The sequence below is a fragment of the Brassica rapa genome, chromosome A07, assembly GCF_000309985.2.
Source record: "Brassica rapa cultivar Chiifu-401-42 chromosome A07, CAAS_Brap_v3.01, whole genome shotgun sequence".
Classification (NCBI taxonomy): Eukaryota; Viridiplantae; Streptophyta; class Magnoliopsida; order Brassicales; family Brassicaceae; genus Brassica; species Brassica rapa.
This window is the reverse complement of record NC_024801.2, coordinates 16,718,476-16,740,138: the sequence shown is the minus strand read 5'-3', so window position 1 is coordinate 16,740,138 and position 21,663 is coordinate 16,718,476. Positions and strand designations below refer to the sequence as shown.

General features: G+C 33.4%; 3 protein-coding genes across 5 annotated transcripts; all 3 read right to left on the bottom strand.

Moving 5' to 3' along the window:
- Positions 1-3,205: 3,205 nt before the first annotated feature.
- On the bottom strand, positions 3,206-5,501 carry LOC103850161 (beta-glucuronosyltransferase GlcAT14A). Its single transcript, XM_009126878.3, has 4 exons — positions 4,664-5,501; positions 4,495-4,570; positions 4,290-4,405; positions 3,206-3,957 (listed from the first exon to the last, which is right to left on the bottom strand). The coding sequence occupies exons 1-4, from the start codon at positions 5,262-5,264 to the stop codon at positions 3,443-3,445; spliced, it is 1,308 nt and encodes a 435-aa protein (XP_009125126.1). The 5' UTR covers positions 5,265-5,501; the 3' UTR covers positions 3,206-3,442.
- A 2,530-nt stretch (positions 5,502-8,031) lies between these two features.
- LOC103850160 (pentatricopeptide repeat-containing protein At5g39980, chloroplastic) lies at positions 8,032-11,006 on the bottom strand. Its single transcript, XM_009126877.3, has one exon. It carries the CDS (start codon positions 10,223-10,225, stop codon positions 8,198-8,200), a length of 2,028 nt encoding a protein of 675 aa, XP_009125125.1. The 5' UTR covers positions 10,226-11,006; the 3' UTR covers positions 8,032-8,197.
- Positions 11,007-14,463: 3,457 nt separating this feature from the next.
- Positions 14,464-18,887, bottom strand: LOC103850159 (HIPL1 protein). Of its 3 annotated transcripts, XM_009126875.3 has the most exons (7): positions 17,206-18,885; positions 16,896-17,050; positions 16,057-16,813; positions 15,765-15,980; positions 15,508-15,686; positions 15,201-15,436; positions 14,464-14,955 (listed from the first exon to the last, which is right to left on the bottom strand). In XM_009126875.3, exons 1-7 carry the CDS (start codon positions 17,297-17,299, stop codon positions 14,529-14,531), a joined length of 2,064 nt encoding a protein of 687 aa, XP_009125123.1. In that variant the 5' UTR covers positions 17,300-18,885; the 3' UTR covers positions 14,464-14,528. The 3 variants fall into 3 exon arrangements, with proteins under 3 accessions (XP_009125123.1, XP_033131644.1, XP_033131645.1); XM_033275753.1 differs by having other exon boundaries at positions 16,896-18,885; XM_033275754.1 differs by having other exon boundaries at positions 14,663-14,941; positions 16,896-18,887.
- Positions 18,888-21,663: the final 2,776 nt, after the last annotated feature.

Sequence of the window (21,663 nt, the reverse complement as noted above, 5' to 3'; positions counted from 1 at the left end):
CATGGAAGAAAGTTAGGCGAAAGCCCACATGTTGTGATAGATGATGATGTCACTTCCAAGGCATCATCGACATCTTCAAGAGAAAGAAAAGGGTACTGATGGCCAGTTAGGGAGCTTTTTCATGGCTCTATTGGCAAGAATCAGGATGTAACTGAAGAGAATAATGGCCATCACCTTGCAACAAATAGTTTAGTTATGGCGATGTAGGAATCGGCGAGAAGGCGGAGAGAGAGAGAGGTGGGATTTTGGTCTGTGTAGTGGGAGAAAGGAGAGAGGTAGTTTCACGACGGACGGACGAAAGAGTGGAAGACAAGGAAGAAGAATAGAGGAGGAGGAGAAGAAGCCATTTGTGTATGTGTTGAGATGTTTTGGCTTATAGTCGAAGAAGAAGAAGAAGAAGCAATAAATGGAAATAAAGTGGAGAATCACTGTGATTTTCTTCTACCACTATAAGTAAACTACTAGATTTGGACCAGCACGGATTCTTTTGTTATAACAAATTTTGATATGAATTAGTATTGTGTGATTGTTTTACATTATTATGTTACAAAGTCAAATTATATAAAATAAATATTTTTAAAAATATTATATAATTCATGAATTACTTTATTTGGAATTCTATATAAATCTTATGTAATTCTCTCTTACGCATGGGTATTTTACATGGATTCCGAAAAACCAAACCAAAATCAACTCGAAAATTTTGGTTCAGTTCGTGTCGGGTCCAGAGAAAAATACGTATTTTTTTGGAAATGTGGGTCTTTGTTCGCGTCTGAGACCTACTCGAAACCCGTTTGGGAGCCAAAGTACCCGAAATGTTGTGTAAATTATATATATTTGTGTATTTTGGATATTTTTTTGGTATACATATATTTTTGAGTTTTGGTTTGAATTTCCGGTTATAGTTTTGGATTTCGAGTAATAAATCAAATTTTAAAAATATATTTGGGTATTCAGATAAAAGTTTGGGCATTTTTGGTTCCTCAGGTCATATTTCAAGTACACTTTTAGGTCTTTTGAGTATTTTCTGATTTTCAGGTATTTGTTTAGATTTTGGATATTTTTTCGTGTTTCGAGTATATTTATGTTTATCGAGTTTTATTTGAGCCTTAAATATCTGAACGGATCCATACCCGTTACATACAAAAAAATAACATATATTTAATAGGTATTTGAATTATGGAGTCGAAACCATCCAGATCCGAAGGAAACCGAACCGAACTCAAATAATTTTTTTCTAAATACCTAATTAGGTCCAAAAGCCCAAGACCTAGCAAAATTCATTGATTCATTTTATAAAATTTTGGGTGAAAAATACTCTTCAGGTTTGATCAATAATGCTTAATAGGACATGGCTCATTTATATTTCAAAAGTTGATCTCGTAAGAAAATTTTGATCTAATGGAAGAGGATGATATATATGACAATGACCCCTACGTATTGAAATTTTGGTGCCGTTTATATCGAATATATATATGTTAAATTGATAGTTATGACTTATTAAAGTGGGTGAGATTTATTTGAATGTTAGAAGATATTATTTGGTTGCTATATAATAGGGGATAGTTAATAATATTTAGTTGTATACAATAGGTTGGACTAAAAAATAAATAGGTGCAACAACCTTGTATAAGTAGATTTTTTTAGGACTCCTTTCCTTTTAATAGTATTGATACTTGAAAATGTATTTTTGAATGTAGGATGCTACACATATAGACCGAGAGAAACCAACCAATGTATTTATCGAAACATGCCTATTTAATTTGAATTGAAGTTTTGTAATGTTTATATTGAATTAGGGTTGATAATGATTATAATATTCGTAAAAATACTGAAATTCAGTATATAGATTTGTGAATATCTTTTCTTTTTTTTTTTTGCTTATATGCCATTTTACTGTTTAGATTGATATGAATGAATAGAGTAAATTTTTTTATACAACTGCTTCATGGCACTGCGTGCAAGATAATCCACCCGTGTATTATGTGTTATGATGTTCGAGTTGTTGAAACTTTCCTTCAGGATAGTTGTTGAAACTTTCACATAGTTGTTGAAACTTTCCTTCAGGATTTTGATATCTTCCAAATAATTTGCAAAAAACTGGTCATTTTTCTAGTTCCGAAACCATCTTCACCAATTGAGAACAATCCGTTGCAAATGTGAAGGGGTGACAGAATCGCCTTTGTGTTCCTTGCGTCTATCAAACTGATGTAGCGGAAGTTTCTAGGGATAGAACTAGATCCATTGATTCTAAGAATACCCGGAAACTAAGGTTTGTGAATATTCTTCATAGAGCTTAATCAAAAGCTCTTTAGAATTGAAAATATTCTTCTCAGCGGTTTATAGAAAGCTCTTTAGAAAAACTACTTTTTATTAATCAATCAAAATCTGAATACAACCTTAAACCTAAACGGTTATATATAAGAAAACCATAAAACTCTAAAACATTAAAATTAATTATCCAAATAATACTAAATAATTATGATATTTATTCTAAATATCTATCTACATCATTAGCTTCGGCTACATCACAAACCATCAAAATCTTTTAAAGTACTATACCATCCTAAAAAAAATTGTTTATTGCATAAACCTCGATGCTTGGAAAGTAGAAACCAAAAGACGAAACAAAAATACGTTGAATACTAAGTGTGAGTAATCGACCATAGGTGTATTTTGAGGTGACCCTTATAAACTATGCAACCTTAAACTTTTAGAAGTGGGACCATAATAAAACAAGTCCAAAGGTTTTCCTTACATAACAATATTGGTAAAATCAATAAAATTAGTAATGCCAAACCCAAATATTAACTCAAAACCAGTAATTGGCCAAATAGGTAACTAGGTCAAGCCGGTCACTGCTTCTCTAAATCGAATTATCTCTTGTTATGTTCAATTTAGAGTAATTTTCCAAATATTTGATGAAATTTAAATATATTTAAATATAATATAATTTTATTGTAAATTCACCCGTAGTTAGAACGGCCAACCCTAGTAAAATATATGATGTATTCTTTAGTACACTGAATTATAATTTTTTTGCATCATATAGCTTGCAATTTCTCTTTAATACATGGAGTCCGTTGGAAAAAAATAAAAATAATGAGAGTACATGGTTATTGCCAGGAATTACACGGATGTATAATATTTGAATTACAAAAATTTCTCCAGCTTGCAGAGAACTTGTGGCCTGGCCAGAGTAGAGAGTTAAAAGAGAAGTATAATATTTGAAAATCTCAAAACCGTAATATGGAAATCTGTGAAAATGTGACAACAACAATACATTAATCTGTGATAATATGCTTCCCAAGAGCCAAAGCCTAAATTGTTCAGTGTCCTCACTTATACTCTTGACTAAAAGAGAGATACACAATCAGATCCTAAATCACATATATTCCCAAAAAGCTGCTAGATCAATCTCTGCCATGTTCTGCAATGTGATTTACTTGCATTGTTTTGGTCGGAAATTCTCAGTAGATAACAGCGAAGTAACAAGACTCTCCAGCCGTCTAGCACCTGGACCAGGCCTGATAACATCAGTATCACCAATAACAGCACAAGGGTCAGTCCCGTTTTCGTGGCTCCCGATGCACCAACCACCAGGTGTAGGCATCCCAAAACCTCGGTTAAGAAGCTCCTCATCAATCTTGTCAAGAACAGGATCTTCTCTTCTGAATTTTCTAGCAAAGGGGGCATTGCTATTGACCATTCTATCCATGTCTGCGAGAGTGAGATGGTGTGGATGCTGCTTAGGCGGATTGTCCCATGTTATGAAGTGCAAGTCGCTGTTTACAGTTGTGTTTCTGAATTCCTCAGCGTTGCAGAGAACTGTGTGAAAATATCCTTCCGGAGAAGAGAGAAAATTCGAGTAGTACATTAACACGGTCCGAGGTAGATTATCCCATCCCCAAATGCAATAGTCGATGAATGGCCGGGATAAAGCCATCCAAGCAGAGCCTGTTACCAAGAAACACAAGTTAGCTTTAAGAGAATCAAATGGCTTGTCTGATTCTGACAAAAGTCCTCCACACAATCAAAGGAAACAACAAACTACTTTTAAAGATCATGTCCACACATTTGTAAATCATGAAAGTTTTTCCCTAGCAGTCTACAAGGATTCAGTGTTGTTGAACCACTGAAAAGGAGTAAATTTGAGAAATACCGACCGAACAGAACAGCTATGGAACCTAAAGATAACCAATCAAGTCTGCATATGCCTAGTAATAACAGTTCAAAAACAATAAAGTCTAGAACTTGCTCAGAGATGATGACTACAGTCTATCAAGAACCTGTGAAGAGCTTGAATGCTGTTGGGATGCTTCGTCTCTGCGTAACCCAAAAAACATCAGACTTCTTGTTCAAATACAGTCCAGGATCTATAATCACAGGTTTTGCTCTCTGTGATCTGAAATAAAAATAAATAAAAAAACCAAAACCTGAGTTTTACGAAATGATATACAAAAGATGTAAACTTGAAACTCTCTCTTCTCTTACGCTTTCCATCCAATGTTACTAGTATGATCAATGAAGTTCAAATCCCGCGGCAAATGCGAAAATATATGCAACAAATCTGCTCATTAAAAAAAACAACAAAAATTCAAAATCTTGTAATAAAAGAACAAAACCAAAAAAGCAGTTTTCGACTCTTTCAGAATATTCTCACCATCTTGAGTCATAAGAGGATAATCAGAGGAGCTGAGATTGATGAACCAGTCCCACTCAGCTCCTTCCCTGAGCAAAATCGCCGCCGCGTGAAGCGTATTCGCCACCATCGTAGGCCCACGGTACGTCACGAGGTTAGCCTTCTCAATCACGTGAACGTTCTGGAACCTTCGGAACAAGGACGAGTTTCGAATGTATCCATGGAGATCCTCTCTCTCCTCGGGGGAAGATGCTCTTTCCAGATGAACAACGTAGCGGTTGTTAGGGTGGTAGAGAGCCAAAAGGGTTCGCCGGAGAGACTTCCCGTCGCCGGCGGATCCGGAAATCAAGTAAGCGAACCGCGGCGGATCGGGGAGGGAGGAGACGGGTCTGGGTTTGATCTTGGACTCGACGAAGGCCGATGACCCAGATCCGGTTAGCAAAACGGGTCGGGTGAAAGGGAGGAGACGGGCTCCGGTTGGGGAAGTGAGGGTGGTGAGGAAGAGTAAGAAGACGGCGAAGATTGAAGCGATCACTATAGGGAAGAGAATCCATCTCCTCTCTGAGTGGTGGTGGTTATGATGATGCCTCGCATTCGAGTAATAGCTTCTCAGTTTCTTCATCGCATCTAATGTTCAAAGTCGACACAGTTTCATTGTCTTTTTGGAAAATTAAAACCTGTTTTTTAAAAAAAAAAACAGAAGCTTGGAATGTAATTAGGGTTTTGTTTTGTTTTGTTGGGATGATCAATGAGGGAGAAGAAGTAACGTTAGTGGAGAAGAGACAGAGACAGAGACCGAAGATGTGGAAATAACGAAAACTGTAAGGTTTACTGGTCAAGTGCATTAATTAATGTCATCAGATTCAGATCTTAATGGGGAAAAAGGGAAAAACAAATCTGGAATCTAGATGACGGGCCAATCTAAAAGCCCATTAAATTTGGAACTTATTAGTCAACGTAAGTATTTTTGTGGTGGTTAAAGGTAGAAATGGGCGGTGAACTCAAAAGAAGATAGAAATTGGCGTACGGTTCGGATTTGTTAAGGACACGAAATTTAACCATATTTGGATATTCATTAGGTTGCCAACATGCATGCATAAGTTGCTACATATAAATAGTTCGAACAAGGAAGGGTGTTGAAAACCCCAGTAAATTGGCTCTTTAAGTTCATTCGTGAATTAATTGTTGGCCTATGAAACCCATCCTTAAAAGGATTTTTGATAGAACACGGCTTTTTGGAAGCACGTAGAGAGGATATATGATTGGTATGTTGAGTTTTGATGAGAGGAGAAGAATAAAAACCACAATTGCATGCAGATGCTGGCTTAATCCAGATTATCATCTCTAGAAGCAGAGATTCTATTGCGCACAATGGAGTCGACTTGTTTCAAGATGAAGTTTGTTGTTATGTGCGTCAATCCTCCCAGCCCTTTTTAGTGACTTTACACAATCCGCATCTAAAAGGGGTGAACATCCAGGTCCTTATCTAGCTGATCAGTTCGTCGTTAACGAGAAGGCGGCATGCGAGATCTTCAAGATGGACAGTCTGGTTCAGGCAGTTTCAAGGTATCAACATTTGTCAAGTATCGCCGCCTTTGATTTGACGCACCGTGATTTCTATTTCTCATCACGTGGTCGAGATTTATTTAAATAAAAAATATATATATTTACACTCTTGAAAATAGGGGAGAAGAGAATCATAAATCGATTTTAGGGTTCATAACTCGCTTTGTGAATTTAAACCGAGAGGGTCATGGGTCGGGTCAAATCTAGGTAATGTTTAGTTCTGAACCGGTTTTTGGTTCACGTTTTTGAATTTTCTGGTTTGATCTCTCAAATAAACCAGAAAATATCTTAACCAATATCGAATAAAGTTTGATGGGGAAATAGATTTCAAACTTTAAATTTGGAGACATCTGGAACGAGGTCATAGTTTAATAGGGATTTGGTAATATATGATATTTCTCGTGGAAAAATAGTTCGTCTTCCCGAAAAAAACGATCAATGACAATGTAAAGTCAAATTTAAAGCTCAAAAGGTAGTGTTTAAGAGCGTGCATGTTCAAGGGATATCATAAGGATGGAGCCATGAAGGATTGCAAGCGATCCATAACTCACAAAGAATATATTCTTCCAAAACAATTTGGATTATGGAAGTGAAGAAATTGATTTGCAGACTTTGGTTTAAAGAAATTAATCGATATTCATTCAACAATAGACACAACAATAAATTGAAACTAACTGTCAACAAACAGAAAGACTTCCTCTGAACCATGTGTTCATCAAGATTGAGACCTCATAAGAAAAGTAAGGAAAATTGAGAAAACCATAGGAGTATACAAACTAATACAACATTAAGCAACAACAGGCCAAAAAAAACACGAGCCAACAAACGTTTTTGCATTTATGTTCAAAAAAATAAAGAAAAGTTTAAAAATTAAAAGTGTATGAAGTTGAAAGAAAAAAAAAACTAATCCTCCAAATCACTAAAATTTTAAAAAGGAAATAAAAATCAAGGATGCTATATTGAAATATAAATAATTTATATTTTTAATTTGTGATATTAATACAAGATTGTAGAATGTTTTTACTGGCAATACAAAAAAATGTTTTTGGATCATAATGCTGGACTGAATATATATTCAAAATTCTCTTAAACCATTAAACATATGCATTGCTACTTAATATTGTAAACAAAATATAAAAAAAATCAAAATTAAGTTTGAAAGTACATAAAATTGTATTTTTAATAACAATGTAACTAATAACCTGATTGGTAATTTAAAAAGATAGTAACTGTAAGTCAAAATAATATTTAATAATAAAAAGATAAATAGATTGTTCATGTCTATTGAGAATATCTTGATTATCTTTTTACACTGAGTTTTAATTCAGAATTATATTGTACCTATAGTTAGATTGTAATATATTGTTTTCTGTTTATAGTTTAACAAATGATATAGTAAATAGTAATATTGTTTCATAGAAGTTTTAGTGTATTTAACTCATACAACATTTTAAACAGTTGTTTAATTTACTTTTTATATTGCTCAAAATTTTGTTTTAATGAAATTTGTATTTTGAATAAGAGATATAATTTAGTTTTACTTAAAACAATGATTATTTATATTAGCTTTACCTATCATAATTGTAAGAAAATATATTTATAGTCGTAAGAAGATATATTATAAACATTAAATATACTCTCAATTGTCCATATTAGGAAAACCATAACCCAGTTTTCCAAATTGGGAATGGGAACCATCGAGTAATAGTTTTAAGTCCAAAACCGTTCCAAAACCAATCTATTTCGGTTCAGTTTCGATTTAGGTATTCGGTTCGCTTCAAAATCCCATCTCTTGTTTCAGATTTCAATATTTATACTTGATAGACAAAAGATAAATAAATTACTGGGTCCCGATGTAGTATGCTTCTGGTCTCTGGAGTGGATAATCTACTCAACAAATTAAAATCATAAATTAGTGTAAAACTGAAGCTGACAAACATCCAGATTGTTTTACTCAAGTTAACACAAGACGAAGCATGTTACATGATCTCATCTAGAAAAGGGCTTTAGAAGTCCCCGTTCTCTCATTCGATTCATGACTCTTGAAGCATCGTTTAGTTTATCTGCTCTTTCATACAACGCCGCCACGACCAAATGCAACTCCTTACTATTGATGTTAGGATCAGACTCCAATCTCTTAAACAAAGATTCAACCATCTCGAAATCTTTCTTGGACGAGTATAAACTCAGCATCTGGAAATGAACTTCATCAGGAAAAACACATCCTTCCTCTTGCATCTCTCTGTAAACCGTATCCGCCTTTTCGAACTCTCTTTGTTTCCCATAAGCGTTCAACACTGTAGCTATCGCATTTGAATCCGGAAAATAACCAGCGCTTCTCATTTTCTCAAACACTTCAATGACATTCACGTACCTTTGGTTTCTCGAGTAAAGATTGATCATACAGCCAAAAACAAATATGTCTTTTACCTCCCCAGAATCAAAAGCTTGTCGGAAAACCCACGTGGCCTCTTCTATTCTCCCAGCTTTAGCAAGAATGGTGATAGCGGTTTCTCTAGGTATGTTATCAGGACGCTTTAACTCCTGTAGCAGGCGCTTAGCATGACCCATTAGACCAACTCTTTCGTAAGCCACGATCATTGTCTGATACAGAACTTGGTCAATTTCAACACCTGAGCTCCTCAGTTTCTGAAACAGCGTTGCAGCTCGGTCTAGTTTACCAGCTTTACCCCATATTGAGATAATCGTTGAGTACGTAATGGCGTTAGGTTCGATTCCTCTGCTCTGCATCTCCTGAACAAGATTCGTTGCCTTTTCGTGCTCCAGAGTCTTCCCATAGATCTTAATCATCGTGTTGTAAGTAACAACGTTCTGCTCAATGTCTTTCCTCTGCATCAACCTGAAAAGATGAATAGCTTCACCGAAAAGCTCAGCTTCACCATAAACGCGGAGGATCGTGTTGTAGCTAACAACGTTTGGTTCAATATCCATCTTCCTCATACTCCAAAACAACCTATCAGCTTCTTTCACCATATCAAGCTGACCATAAACATCAATCATTACATTACAAGTCGTGAGATCCAATGGACAATTCACCTCTTTCATCTCTGCAAAAACGGACAAAGCTTCAAGAAACTTCTGATTCTCCACATAAACACTCAAAAGAGTTGAGTAACTAACTGTGTTTGGTTCCACACGAGCTTCCTTCATCTCCTTCATAAGCAAACGAGCTTCTCTGAACAACTTAGCCTTTCCATAAACATTAATCATCGAGTTATACGCAACGAGATCAGGCGTAATGCCGGACTTCTTCAACCTCGAGAAGATCGAAATAGCCTTGGAGTAATCACAAAGCCTCCTAGACAACTCAATGAGGTTACTGTACAAGACGAGATCACCAGAAACACGGTCTTGTTCCATCTTCTGAAGCCAAGACAAAGCCGAATCGAACATACCTTCTTTACCAAACGAAGTAATAAGCGTCGAGTAAGTATACCTATCGGGAGCAAGAGCTCTCTGACGCATTTCGTCGAACAGTCCGTGTGCGATCTCGAATTGCTTAGCTCGCAGCACGTTTCGGAGAACGACGTTGTAGGCGAACACGGAAGGTGTATACTTAGCTTCGTCGTGAACCCAGTCGAGTAAGGCGAGTGATCTCTGCCAGTCTTGTTCTCGGGAAAGAAGCGAGACCATGAAGCGTATAGACAATTGTCTGTCTTTGTACAAAGAGAGGAGAGAGAAAAGCTCTTCCTCGTTATGGGTTTGGTGAATTGAAGCTAGAAGCTCGTCCATGTCGACTTTGTGGTCGAGAAAAGTGGATCTTTGGTACCTCCGATGTTTCTTCGACGATGTTGACTTCTCTGGTTGTTTTCTCCATACGTTTTTAGTTTCTGTGGATTGTGGAGATGATGCAGAGACTGTGAAGATGAGACTGCGATGTTGTGTTGACTCAGGAGGTATGGTGAAGAAGGGTATGGAGGTGTGAATATGAGGTCTGGTTAAGGGTATTGATGGAAGAGAAGGAGAAGATGACGATGAGCAGATGTCTATGTACATCTTCCACCTAGGAAGAGTTTGCAAACCTTTCGCAAAAAGCAACGTTATCTTTTCATATATAATCCAAAATCGTTGTCAACTCGACGACGCCGTTTTCGACAGATATTCACAGCTATCAGAGTAATCCTCTGATCTGAGAGAGCAGGTTTCGTAGCAATATCAGGGAATATTCAATCTCATCACAAAGCCTGCGAGGATTTGGGTTGGCTGGCTGCCTGGCTCTAGAGACAACCCCTATCCAAATCACCTTTCCAGCATAATTACAAATATGTGTTTCTAATACCTATAATATACTCTTTCTATTTCAATATACTCGATGTTTTAGAGCAATTTTGTTGTTTCATAGTAGATAAAGTTTGCATAAATTTATGTAACTTTAACTTTATCAAAAACTGTGTAACCAACTAGATTTTTATTATTTTTATTTATAATTAAATAAACTAATTTTATATTGTAGTTTAGTGACACTTTTGATAAACAATAATTTTTTTTAATATGTGTGCATTAGAGTAAACATCAAGTAATAAGAAACAGATGGAATATACTATAAACTGATTCGCGCCGCGTGGTATCCGTTCTTACATTTTTATACATTAATATTGATTTTTTTATAATTAGTGTTATATATTTTAGATGTGTCATAATATAACTAATTTATTTATTTTTGTTTTTTTGATCAAATATAACTAATTTATTTTTATTCCAAATAAAGAGAGTTGAATGACATCTTATATATTAAAACAGAAGTCACAACCTTAATTCATGTGTGATTTTTTTTAAAATGGACCTAATGGACATATTCATAGAAATTTATATTACATTTTAGTTCAGACTAATAATAAATAAATATTTTAAAATATTTTAATCAAAATATCTTTTGATATCTTTTCATTTTAAATATTAGTATATTTATTTTAAAATTCTAACAAATCTGTTTAAAAAGATTTTTACAAGATCTTCATTTTCAAAATTATATTTAAATATTTTCGCTAATTTTGAAATTAGTTTAAAATATTATTATACATTAATATATTCAGTTATATAAAATTAAAAATAAAAAAAAATCTATAATATTTTATTTATTATATAATCATAATCAATCATATTAAAATAAAATTATTATATTGAGCTAAATATAATAAAATTGTATTAAATTTATATATTTATATATTTTATTTTCGTAATTATAAAATATTTATGTTCAAAAATAAAATCTAATATGTTGGTAAGATGGGTTAACATTATCAAACTATATAATACATGTATAAAAATTAACATGTATTTCTTTAAAGTTAATAATATAAAATCTTTGTAACTACTTTAATCATAATATATTTTCATTTTAAATATAATATATATTTATATATTATATTTTAAAAATTCTAATAAATCTGTGTAAAAATATTTAAATAATAACTTAATGTATTTTAAGTTATCGTTTAAAAATGAAAATAAATAAATTATATCATATTTTATCTACTTTATAGTCATGATCATGTGAAAATATAATTATTATACTAAAATAAATATGATAAAATTATATTCAATTGATAAATTTATAAATTTTATTTTCAGAAATATAAACTATTTATTTAAAATATAATATGATAATAGAACAGCTTAAAATTAACAAACTATATAATACATGTCTAAAAATTAACATATGTTAGACTTTTATATATACAATAATAAATTATCTAAAATGAATAAGCATAAAAATATTGGTAAAAAGAAATCCAGTTTTGAAAGACGGGTCAGAATTTAGCATAAATTAAATACAAAATAATTTTTAAATATATTTTTCATTAATATATTAATTTGCTTAATAACTAAATGCAAATACAATAAGATAAATATATAATAAGAAGTGGTAAATACATACGGTTTAAACAATTAATTAATTATAACATGTAAATTATAAAATTATTGTATTTGAAATAGTTATATAAATATTTAAGTATATAATTAACATTAAAAATATATACCACTTATGTTCTGAAACAATAATTTATGTATAGAAATGTGAAAACAAACACCCGTGCGGTTGCACGGGTCAAAATCTAGTACTCACTTAAAACCCATCCGATCACTTCCTTCCATCAACCATTTAACGAGCCTGAAGAAGAGAGTTGAACAGTCTTCAGGTTCACATCATCCATCTCCATCTGTTTGAGATTCACCATCAATTCCATCTTCAATCACCCAGAGCATACCGGATTGTCCAGTAGCCGGTTTACCCATCTCCATAAACAAACCTCCATCGCCATTTTTTCCATTTGTTCGATCAGATTGTGTGATCTGACTCGGAGCATACACACAAAAACTTTAACATGTGGCATACTCCAAAAATATTTTAATTGTTTTGTTGTGACATAAATGATGTTAGTTTTTGTAATGTATCCTCATGATCATAGTAGGGTTTTTAGTAATTAAACCCCTCAACTAAAGATGAATCGTAAAAAAAACCCTCAACTAAAAATCCTGTGAAATAAACCCTCAACTTTAGTTCCGTTAACATATGTTACCCTCCGTCTAAAAAACCGTGACGGAGGGTGACATATATTAACGGTTTATAAGTTGAGGGTTTATTTCACTAGATTTTTAGTTGAGGGTTTTTTTTACGATTCATCTTTAGTTGAGGGGTTTTATCACTAAAAGTCATTAAATGTTATTCAATTATTTATTATCATTTATACATTGTTTTAAGATTTATAAGCCTTTAAAACTAATTTATAAATTTTAATACATTAATATATTTGTATATTAATTTATACATCTTAAATTAATAATTTTTAACACTACTTACAACTTATTATAACTTTGAAATATTAAATTATTTGATATTTGGCAATAGTGATATAAAAGAATTTGTGTGTTTATATCGTCATTGTCAAATATGAAATAATTTATAGTTTCTAAGTTATATTAAGTTTTAAGTAGTGTCGAGATAATTCATCCATGAAGTCAATCTTTCTATTTAGAGTACGACGCATTTTTTTCTATTTTCATGATTTCTGTCATCCGGTTCATACTTTTCCCCCCTCCAAAATAATGCATGATTATTTTTATTCTCATTGATTTCTGAATAACTACATTATATTTTTATTTTCTTGATCAATAATATATTTGAAACATAAAGTAATACAATAAATCAAGAACAATATAGGAAAGTATGAGCCTGATGATAAAAATCATGAAAATAAGAAAAAGTACGTCATACTCCAAATAGAAAGATTGACTTCATAGATGAATTATTCTCAACACTATTTAAGACTTAATATAACTTAGAAACTTTCAATTATTTGATATTTGAAAATGACGATATAAACACACAATTTTTTTTATATCACTATTGTCAAATATCAAATAATTTAATATTTTGAAGTTATAATAAATTGTAAATCGTGTTGAAAATTATTAATTTAAGAAGTATAAATTAATTTTATAATATATTAATGTATTAAAAATATAAATTAGGTTTAAAGGCTTACAAATCAATCTAAAACAATGTATAAATGGATAATAAATAACTTAAAAACTCTTTAATGACTTTTAGTGATAAAACCCCTCAACTATTTTTGAATCGTAAAAAAAACCCTCAACTAAGTTTTCAACATTATAAACCCTCAACTTATAAACCGTTAACATATTTCACCCTCCGTCACGGTTTTTTAGACGGAGGGTAACATATGTTAACGGAACTAAAGTTGAGGGTTTATTTCACAGGATTTAAAGTTGAGGGTTTTTTTTACGATTCATCTTTAGTTGAGGGGTTTAATTACTATTGCTATCGTTTTAACAGGGGAACTTATTTGTTATCTTAAATGACTTACAATCTTCTTATTTTGGTTTTCTCATTAAGTAATGTGTTGTACATTAAATTTTCAATTTACTTGCTAATCCACTTTTCAATATGCTTACATTTAGACAGATTAACAATAGTCAAAATTTAAACTGAGCAACAATATAACCTTGATGTTATCAACAAGGTTGTCAATTTTTTTTGTGCCAAAAAAAAAAAGGTTGTCAATTTTTTCATCTGACCAGAAAAGGTGAAGTACCGCAATTGCGACATCGGCTGCTATAATAGAATGTATGTCAACCTCAATTATGTAAATAAGCAAAAAAGTGATCGCCGTAGTGAGTGTATACTAGTTAAGTAACAAAAAATTTGCTTATTGAAGATGTCTCACGTTTTTGATATGTATTGTTCTCTTGATTGTTGGTGCACCTCAGGATACTGTGTCAATAGAAATAGTCCCAGCCATTTGCTTCTCTAGTATGTACGGATCTTTGAACATATTCATTTTCTTTGTATTACAAACAAAAGAAAACACCAAGCTAAGAAATTTATTACAAGAATACTAACGCTGTTGTGTAGTCGTTGAGAAGATGATGGAGATGGCGGAGAACGATCAGGCTGTCGTGAAGGAACCAATGGAGTTCCGTTTTCAAGGGAGCAATGGAAGTTACAGCGGCTCGGACGAACGATTCTGTAAAGGCCAGAGCTTGCAAGTAAGTAGATGTCTTTGTTGTTGTCTTGTCCAAAGGAGAATATAAAGCCAAGGGCTGGAGATGATGATGAAGAAGAGTCTGTATCAGATGAGCAAGAGATCGGCGAATCCGAAGTGCATCGTAATGGAATATGAGAGCTCGTGAAGTTTCCACTACCCAGTGGAGTTTCAGCTCCACCCCAAATGACTCCAGCGTATAAGTCTGCAAAGAGATACCTATATAAACAAAACAAACATCATCCCAAACTTCATCTACAATCTTGGGGAAAATACCCGTTTTAGAATTTGTATATTGATTATCTGAATTAATAATTGACAATTAGTTAGACTTATATTTATAAATCTTTATCTACTAAATCTGGTTTTCCTAATCACCCATATATCATTTTACTGGTACACTGAATTTTAAATCACTCGAAAATCAGCAAATATATAAAGAGAAGAGGAATGAGTGAACGTACGTTCCATACAAGCATGGATCAGTAGTTGAACGATAAAAATATCCGCCAGTTATTGAAGCAGATCCTTCTTTCTGGTTTACGTCCGAGTGTTTGTACCACATAACCGGGAAGATCGGATTTGTAATCTTTGTTGAGTTCTTGCTGGTTTTAGAAGAGGTAAATGGTAAAGGTCCCTCGTAGTAATGCCAACCATAGTTTCCTCCCTTGGTGATCATATCCACTTCTTCATACTTGTCCTGCAAGTTAACTTCATCAAGAATCTGAACAGTGAATATCAAGAAAATGTTGGTTTCGGTTTCGGTGATACCTCTCCAACATCTGCACATAGGAAGTAAGACGGCCTCTCTGAGTCAAAACTGCATCGCCATGGGTTTCTAACTCCCATGGCCCATATTTCAGGAAGCATATTCTTATCTTGTGTAAACGGATTGTCTTTTGGTATAGTATAGTTTCCCCATAGCTGAAACTGGCTCATTGCTTTTGCATCTAATAAACAAGAACCGAGATCAAACTCCATGTTCATATGTGTGAAGATGCTTCTAATGTGTAGCATGTTATTATTACCTGGAACATTATTCACATCGAGTCTCATGATCTTCCCAAGCAAAGATCTCTTGTTCTGTGCAAAGTTGTGTGGATCTCCTTTGCTTCCTCCATCTCCCATCATGAAATACAAGTACCCATCCTTAGGCCCGAACAAGATCTGTCCACCATGATGTGTTGTAAAAGGAAGACCCATCGTAAAGATTCTCCTTACCTCCACCGGTTTAACATAAGTCCCTGAAAACATATCGATAACATCTCAGTGAGACCAACTATAAGCTTAATTAAAAGTAAGGTAAAGATAGTTTGATACCATTGGTAAAGAACTCTGATATGACGCTGTGGTATTGACATGGGGTTGCTCCGTCATCAGAATCTAGCTTTGAAGGGTCACAATCAACATCTGAGTTGCATGCGCATTTGCCAGAACATTCTGGCCACTTAACTCTATCGCAGTTGAAAGAAACAAAGAATCTACCGTTCCTCGAGAAATCAGGATGAAAAGCTATTCCCAAGAGACCAAGCTCAGCATCAAAGTGCACTTCTTCAGTTAGATCAAGAAACAGATTAGTCTCGTCTATTGTTAAAACTTCTCTAGAGCCTTGAGATGGGACTGTAGCCAGGTATACCATCCCAGCTTGATCAGAGAGGAAGACGCGATTAGAGCCATCAGGATGAGGCTCCATGTTGAGAAAAGACCCGTTTGCAAGCTTCTCAAGGCACATGCCTGAAGGAGAAGGACTAGTAGCTTTTGAAATGTTGAATGAAACCGCCTGGCCATCGAAGCACACAGAGGATTCATCTGAAGATCCACCAAAGGTCTTGCAGAAGTCATTTCTTGATTTCCATATCTCATATATTGTGGAGTTATTTCCATCTCCAGATTGAGATGCAAAAGGAGTGTTGGTTACAGAGAGATTCTGACATTCACTCCAAAACCTTGTGCAAAAATCAATGCCGGCAAGAGATTGTGTTGACTTGTGAGAAGAAACTGTGGAGTTGCAGAGCACAGGGACTTGTCTAGATTCTGACTCAGCACGGAAAAGCTCTGCTGCGAAAGGATCACACTTCTGCAACCAGAAAAAAGTAATCATGAAGATAGGTCTTACCGAGCAAAGGCTAAAGCAAATGAACATTTGTGTAGGGTCTTACCGAGCAAAGTAATGACTTGAGAAGCGAAGAACAGCTACCAGATACATTGACTGCTTTAAACTGCTTTTGCAACTTCAAGTCCTCATGGGAGTTACAGCATACACTTCCATTGACTTGACAAAAAGAGAGCGGCTGCTTCCGTTTAAGCGGAGCAGCTGACCAAAACAATTTCAAAGAATCAGAAAAAAAATTAACTGTAAATAAACAGAGCAGCTGACCAAACCAAATAAAATCAGAAACAAAAAATGACACAAAACACATAGTTATCATCAATCTGATAACAGGAGAAACAAAGAAAAGAGACACCTACTCAAATCATTACATAATGGATGTGACAAAGATTCTTTGGCAAGAAACAACACAAGGCAAGAAAGCAAGACTGCTACTGAAGAGAGAGAATTCATTTCTTCATCAACAAGTAATAATTTGGTTTTTTAGTTTTCAGCAATACGTTTAGGATCTGAGATATAAAAATAACTCATACAGGTTGCTTCCACAGATATGTAACTCTTACCAAGAAAGAAACCAAAGAGAAGACTATAGCTCCAGACAAGAACTGATGATACATATAAAAATGAATGGAGATCTTTTAGTTGACAGCTAGCCGAATCTTTAATTATGTAATCTGCAAATAGGTTTGCGCCAATAAAATAATATTAGGATGAATTATTGGCGCAAACAAATGTTGACTAAAATAAGATGCTAGAATAACCTTGATTTTCAGACCTAAGTCTTCCTCCAAAGCTTAAAAACTTCGAAAGATTCTTTAACCTCTTCAAGACTTTCAACTATGCGATGATATACCATGGTTTTACCACCTTTTGACCATGGTAATAATTTCTTTATAAATTTTATTATTTATTTCGAGCGTTTCAGAGTCGTTTCAGATTCATGTACGTTTTCGACAACCTTAGAGATTTTAGAACTATTTGAGATACAGAACTACGTAGATGCATCAAAAGTTTAGTAATGGTTGGAAGATTTCCTACAGTGAAATTGAGCCTATATTTAGACACAAAATAAAGAATTAACTTTCCAATGCCATCGATTTGAGGTCGATCAGACAATTGGATCAAAAGTTATGTTCGTTTTATTGAAAAGTGGTCGGTCTGACACACTCGAGAAAGCTGTCGAGGTTGTTGAAAGGTGTCGAGCGACACCACATGAGTGTCGAACGACACCACATGAGTGTCGAACGATACCACATGAGTGTCGAACGATTCTCATCTGAAATCAGAAAACCGACAGATTTAATAAGTATAAAGCCATCCTAGAGCTGACCAACGAGATGGTATGGATTAAGGGCCTTCTCAAAAAACTTGGAGATTGAAATCAACATTCCTATCACCATGCATTGTGACAACCAAACTGTGATCCATAGTGATTCAAGTTCAATATTTCATCAGAGGACAAAGCACATTGAGGTTGATTGTTACAAGGTTAGGTAAATAATTGTTTTGGGTGTGATCTTACCATGCTACACAAGAAGTAAAGACCAACTTGTGGATGTCTTTACCAAATCCGCAAGAATCAATGTGACTCAGCCCATCTATACCAGACTTGGCATTGACCTCTCCTGTAAATGATTTTCTTAGTCATGGAGTCTCCACTCTTTTTTTCTCATCAACGTTTACTTCCAATGAGGTTTTGAATGAGGAAGATCTTCATGATTTCCAAACTTGACAGGTTCTCATGGTCAAGTTTGAAGAGGAGTATTGCATACGAAGAATAAAGAAAAAGAGGCTTGACCAAAGTTTATGATAAGAAGGAGTGAGAAATGAGCAAGTGGTACGGACGTTACGTACGGTAAGCATGTACGGATGAAGGTTGACTCAAAGAGTTCAAGATCGACCTGTTAAGTGAAATGGACGATCTGCAAAAATAGGGCGGAGTGTACGGACGACACTTAGGGTCGACTGTGCGGCTATCATTCTACTCGGATAACACTTGTGAAAACTTAGGGAAAAGAAGAAGAAAACCAGTGGGAAGCTTCTTTTTCCTTGTGACCATTTGCAAGGATAAGGTGGAGTATGGTCCGTGAGCTGTCCAAGCCTAGTTGTCCCTATTAGCTATCCCATTTGACCAAAGACCAAAGCGTATGAGCATTTGAGGCTCAAGTATTTCAAATTGGAGTGGGACGCTCCTTCTATCTTGACTCAACATGCTTAGTCTTTCTTTGTTTGTAACCTAATGTCGCAAGCTCTTCTTCAATATTGTAACCTGATCTTCAATGAAAGATTAAATAGTTCTCCTCTTTTTTTTCACTTTCAAGAACACTCTCTCTCTCCTCAGAGTTTCTCTTTCTCTAATTTCTTACACAAATCTCTCTTACTCTCGTCCATATACGCTCAATATATCACCTGCACTTAATTTTGTCTAACTCTTACATTCCACACTTCCACTTTATAGTGGTAAAGGCTAAACATTCATCATGGTAGCATCTTGACTTCTTGAGCAACATTCAGCAGCTTCTCCTATTGATTTTGTAGCACGTCTTATGTATTCTTAATAACACTTGACTTGTGAGAAAAAACAAATTAGGCACAACCCGTGACTACAATGAACTCCGAGGACTCTTTTTTTTTTTGTCAACGAAATATCTTAAAACTCAAAATTTTAAGTGGTTACAGCTGGAGCCATGTTCAATCGGTGTTAATCTCAATGGTAAGATGAACAATAACCATAGTACATTAAAACATAAGATATGAATGTTGGCGGGAGAGATTTGCTCAATGTAAAAGGTTCAGTTATAATATTTAGGGTTCTTCTCCACATAGACTCTAAGATTACACAATATACTTAGGGGGGCTTATTGAATCGAGGGTTTGAAAATTTTTTGGGAGTTTTTAAATTAGTAGAATTTAGATAGAATTTGAAGATTTTGATAGGGGTTTGAAGATTTTGGTAGTTATTTTGATGGGGGATTTTGGCAGGATTCTGTTCAAATGATGGGATTATCTTTATACATAACGACATCGTTAAAACTCGTTAATTAAAAAAAAGAATTAACAAAATGGCTGTTCCCGGATCCGGTTGATGCGTCATACTACGAACATAGTTGTTCGTCTCTGGTTATGTCCCTTGTTGATCATCAAGTGGCTTCTAAAGCCTTATAGCTTTGTCTGAAAGTGAAACTTGAAGAACCCAGAAACTTACGGTAAGACTATCGTTTCTGTTCCATTTCATTATCTAGCTTTGTGGATTTTCGTATTCATTCTTTAGGCCTAGTTCTCAAATGAGTTTTTTTTTTTTTTCATAGGAAGAAACATAAAGGCTGAGAGAAGAGTAAGACTTTTTTAAACCATTCGAAAGTTCATTGAGAAAAAATACTATAATTTTTTCAAATACCAACTCATGAGATGGAATTTATTTTCATTAGATTGTAACTAGAAATCATTTTCAAATAATTCCAAATAATCCTGGGTATATTTTGTTAGATGAAATCCTAATTTTCCAATAAGGGAGGATTTGATGGAAGTTTTTAAAATGATAAGTTCAATAAGCAAGGATTTGAGGTAATTTTTATAAATACTAGATCCAATAAGGTGTGATTTAAAGAAAAAATGAAATCCTAACAAATCATCATTCCAATAAGCCCCACTTATTGTCTTTTAAATAAAACTAGAAAGTAATTTAGAAAGCAGTAAAAAGAGAATTAAATAACAATGTTTGTAGATTTAGGGTTTAAAGTTAGGAGGTGAGGTAGGTTTTTGGAATGTAAAATTTAAGATTCTAATAAATATATAAATAAATATTTAAACATATAAAAAAAGTTTAAAAATAGTTTTTTATTTTTTTGACAAAAAAAATTAGTTTCAAACATAATTTTCGATTTTCAAAAAATAAATTTATAAAAAAGTTTGAATTTGTAAAAGTATAATTTGAAAACATAAAAAAAAAGTTTAATGGTAAAACTTTTTTTATCAATACTATTAAAAGGGAAGGAGTCCTAAAAAATCTACTTAAAACAAGTCATAGTTGGACCATTTCATTTAACTAGAATTCCTATTATTTCTCATACTACTAACTTAATTATTCTTCATTAAAAGCAAATTAGTCATAAAAAATGGTACTAACCTAATTATCTACTTATACGTTTACTATATACGCATTATTCCATCATAAATATTTTGAGCTAATATTAAATAATGTCCACCCTATATTTATATAGTATATGGTTACTTGTGATTTATTTAATAGATAATACCTTCAAAGACTATAAACAAAATATAATATCCATTGTAAAAAATATATTTTTACAGAGATGAACCATTATTTTATACTAACCTTATTAACTAAACTGATTTCATTAACCATATTATATATATGAACACTTCAACATTATCATTCACAAACTAAAAGATGTTTGTCACAACTTAATATTCCAAGTTGGTTGTATTATTTTAATACCAAACCAGTTCCTATAAAAATCCATATATATGATTATGGTCTACATAAAACCGGTTCAATCTTTCCATCTGCTATATTTTCAGAAAATGACTATTTATCTTCGGTTCTGTTAGATATTTAGTCTAACCAATTATAAATCGGTTAGTGATAACTTCTAAAACTTTGAAAACACTTTGTTATTTATTAACACTATATCGATACTTTAAAACATGTTAGCAGTAGAATTGTGTTTTAGAACAAAATTTACTTATTTTAAAACATAATATTATTTTGAAAATAGTTTTGATACTATGTGTTATATTAAACATAGTTATATATATTTGAAATAAATAATTATATACATAAATTATACTTTTGG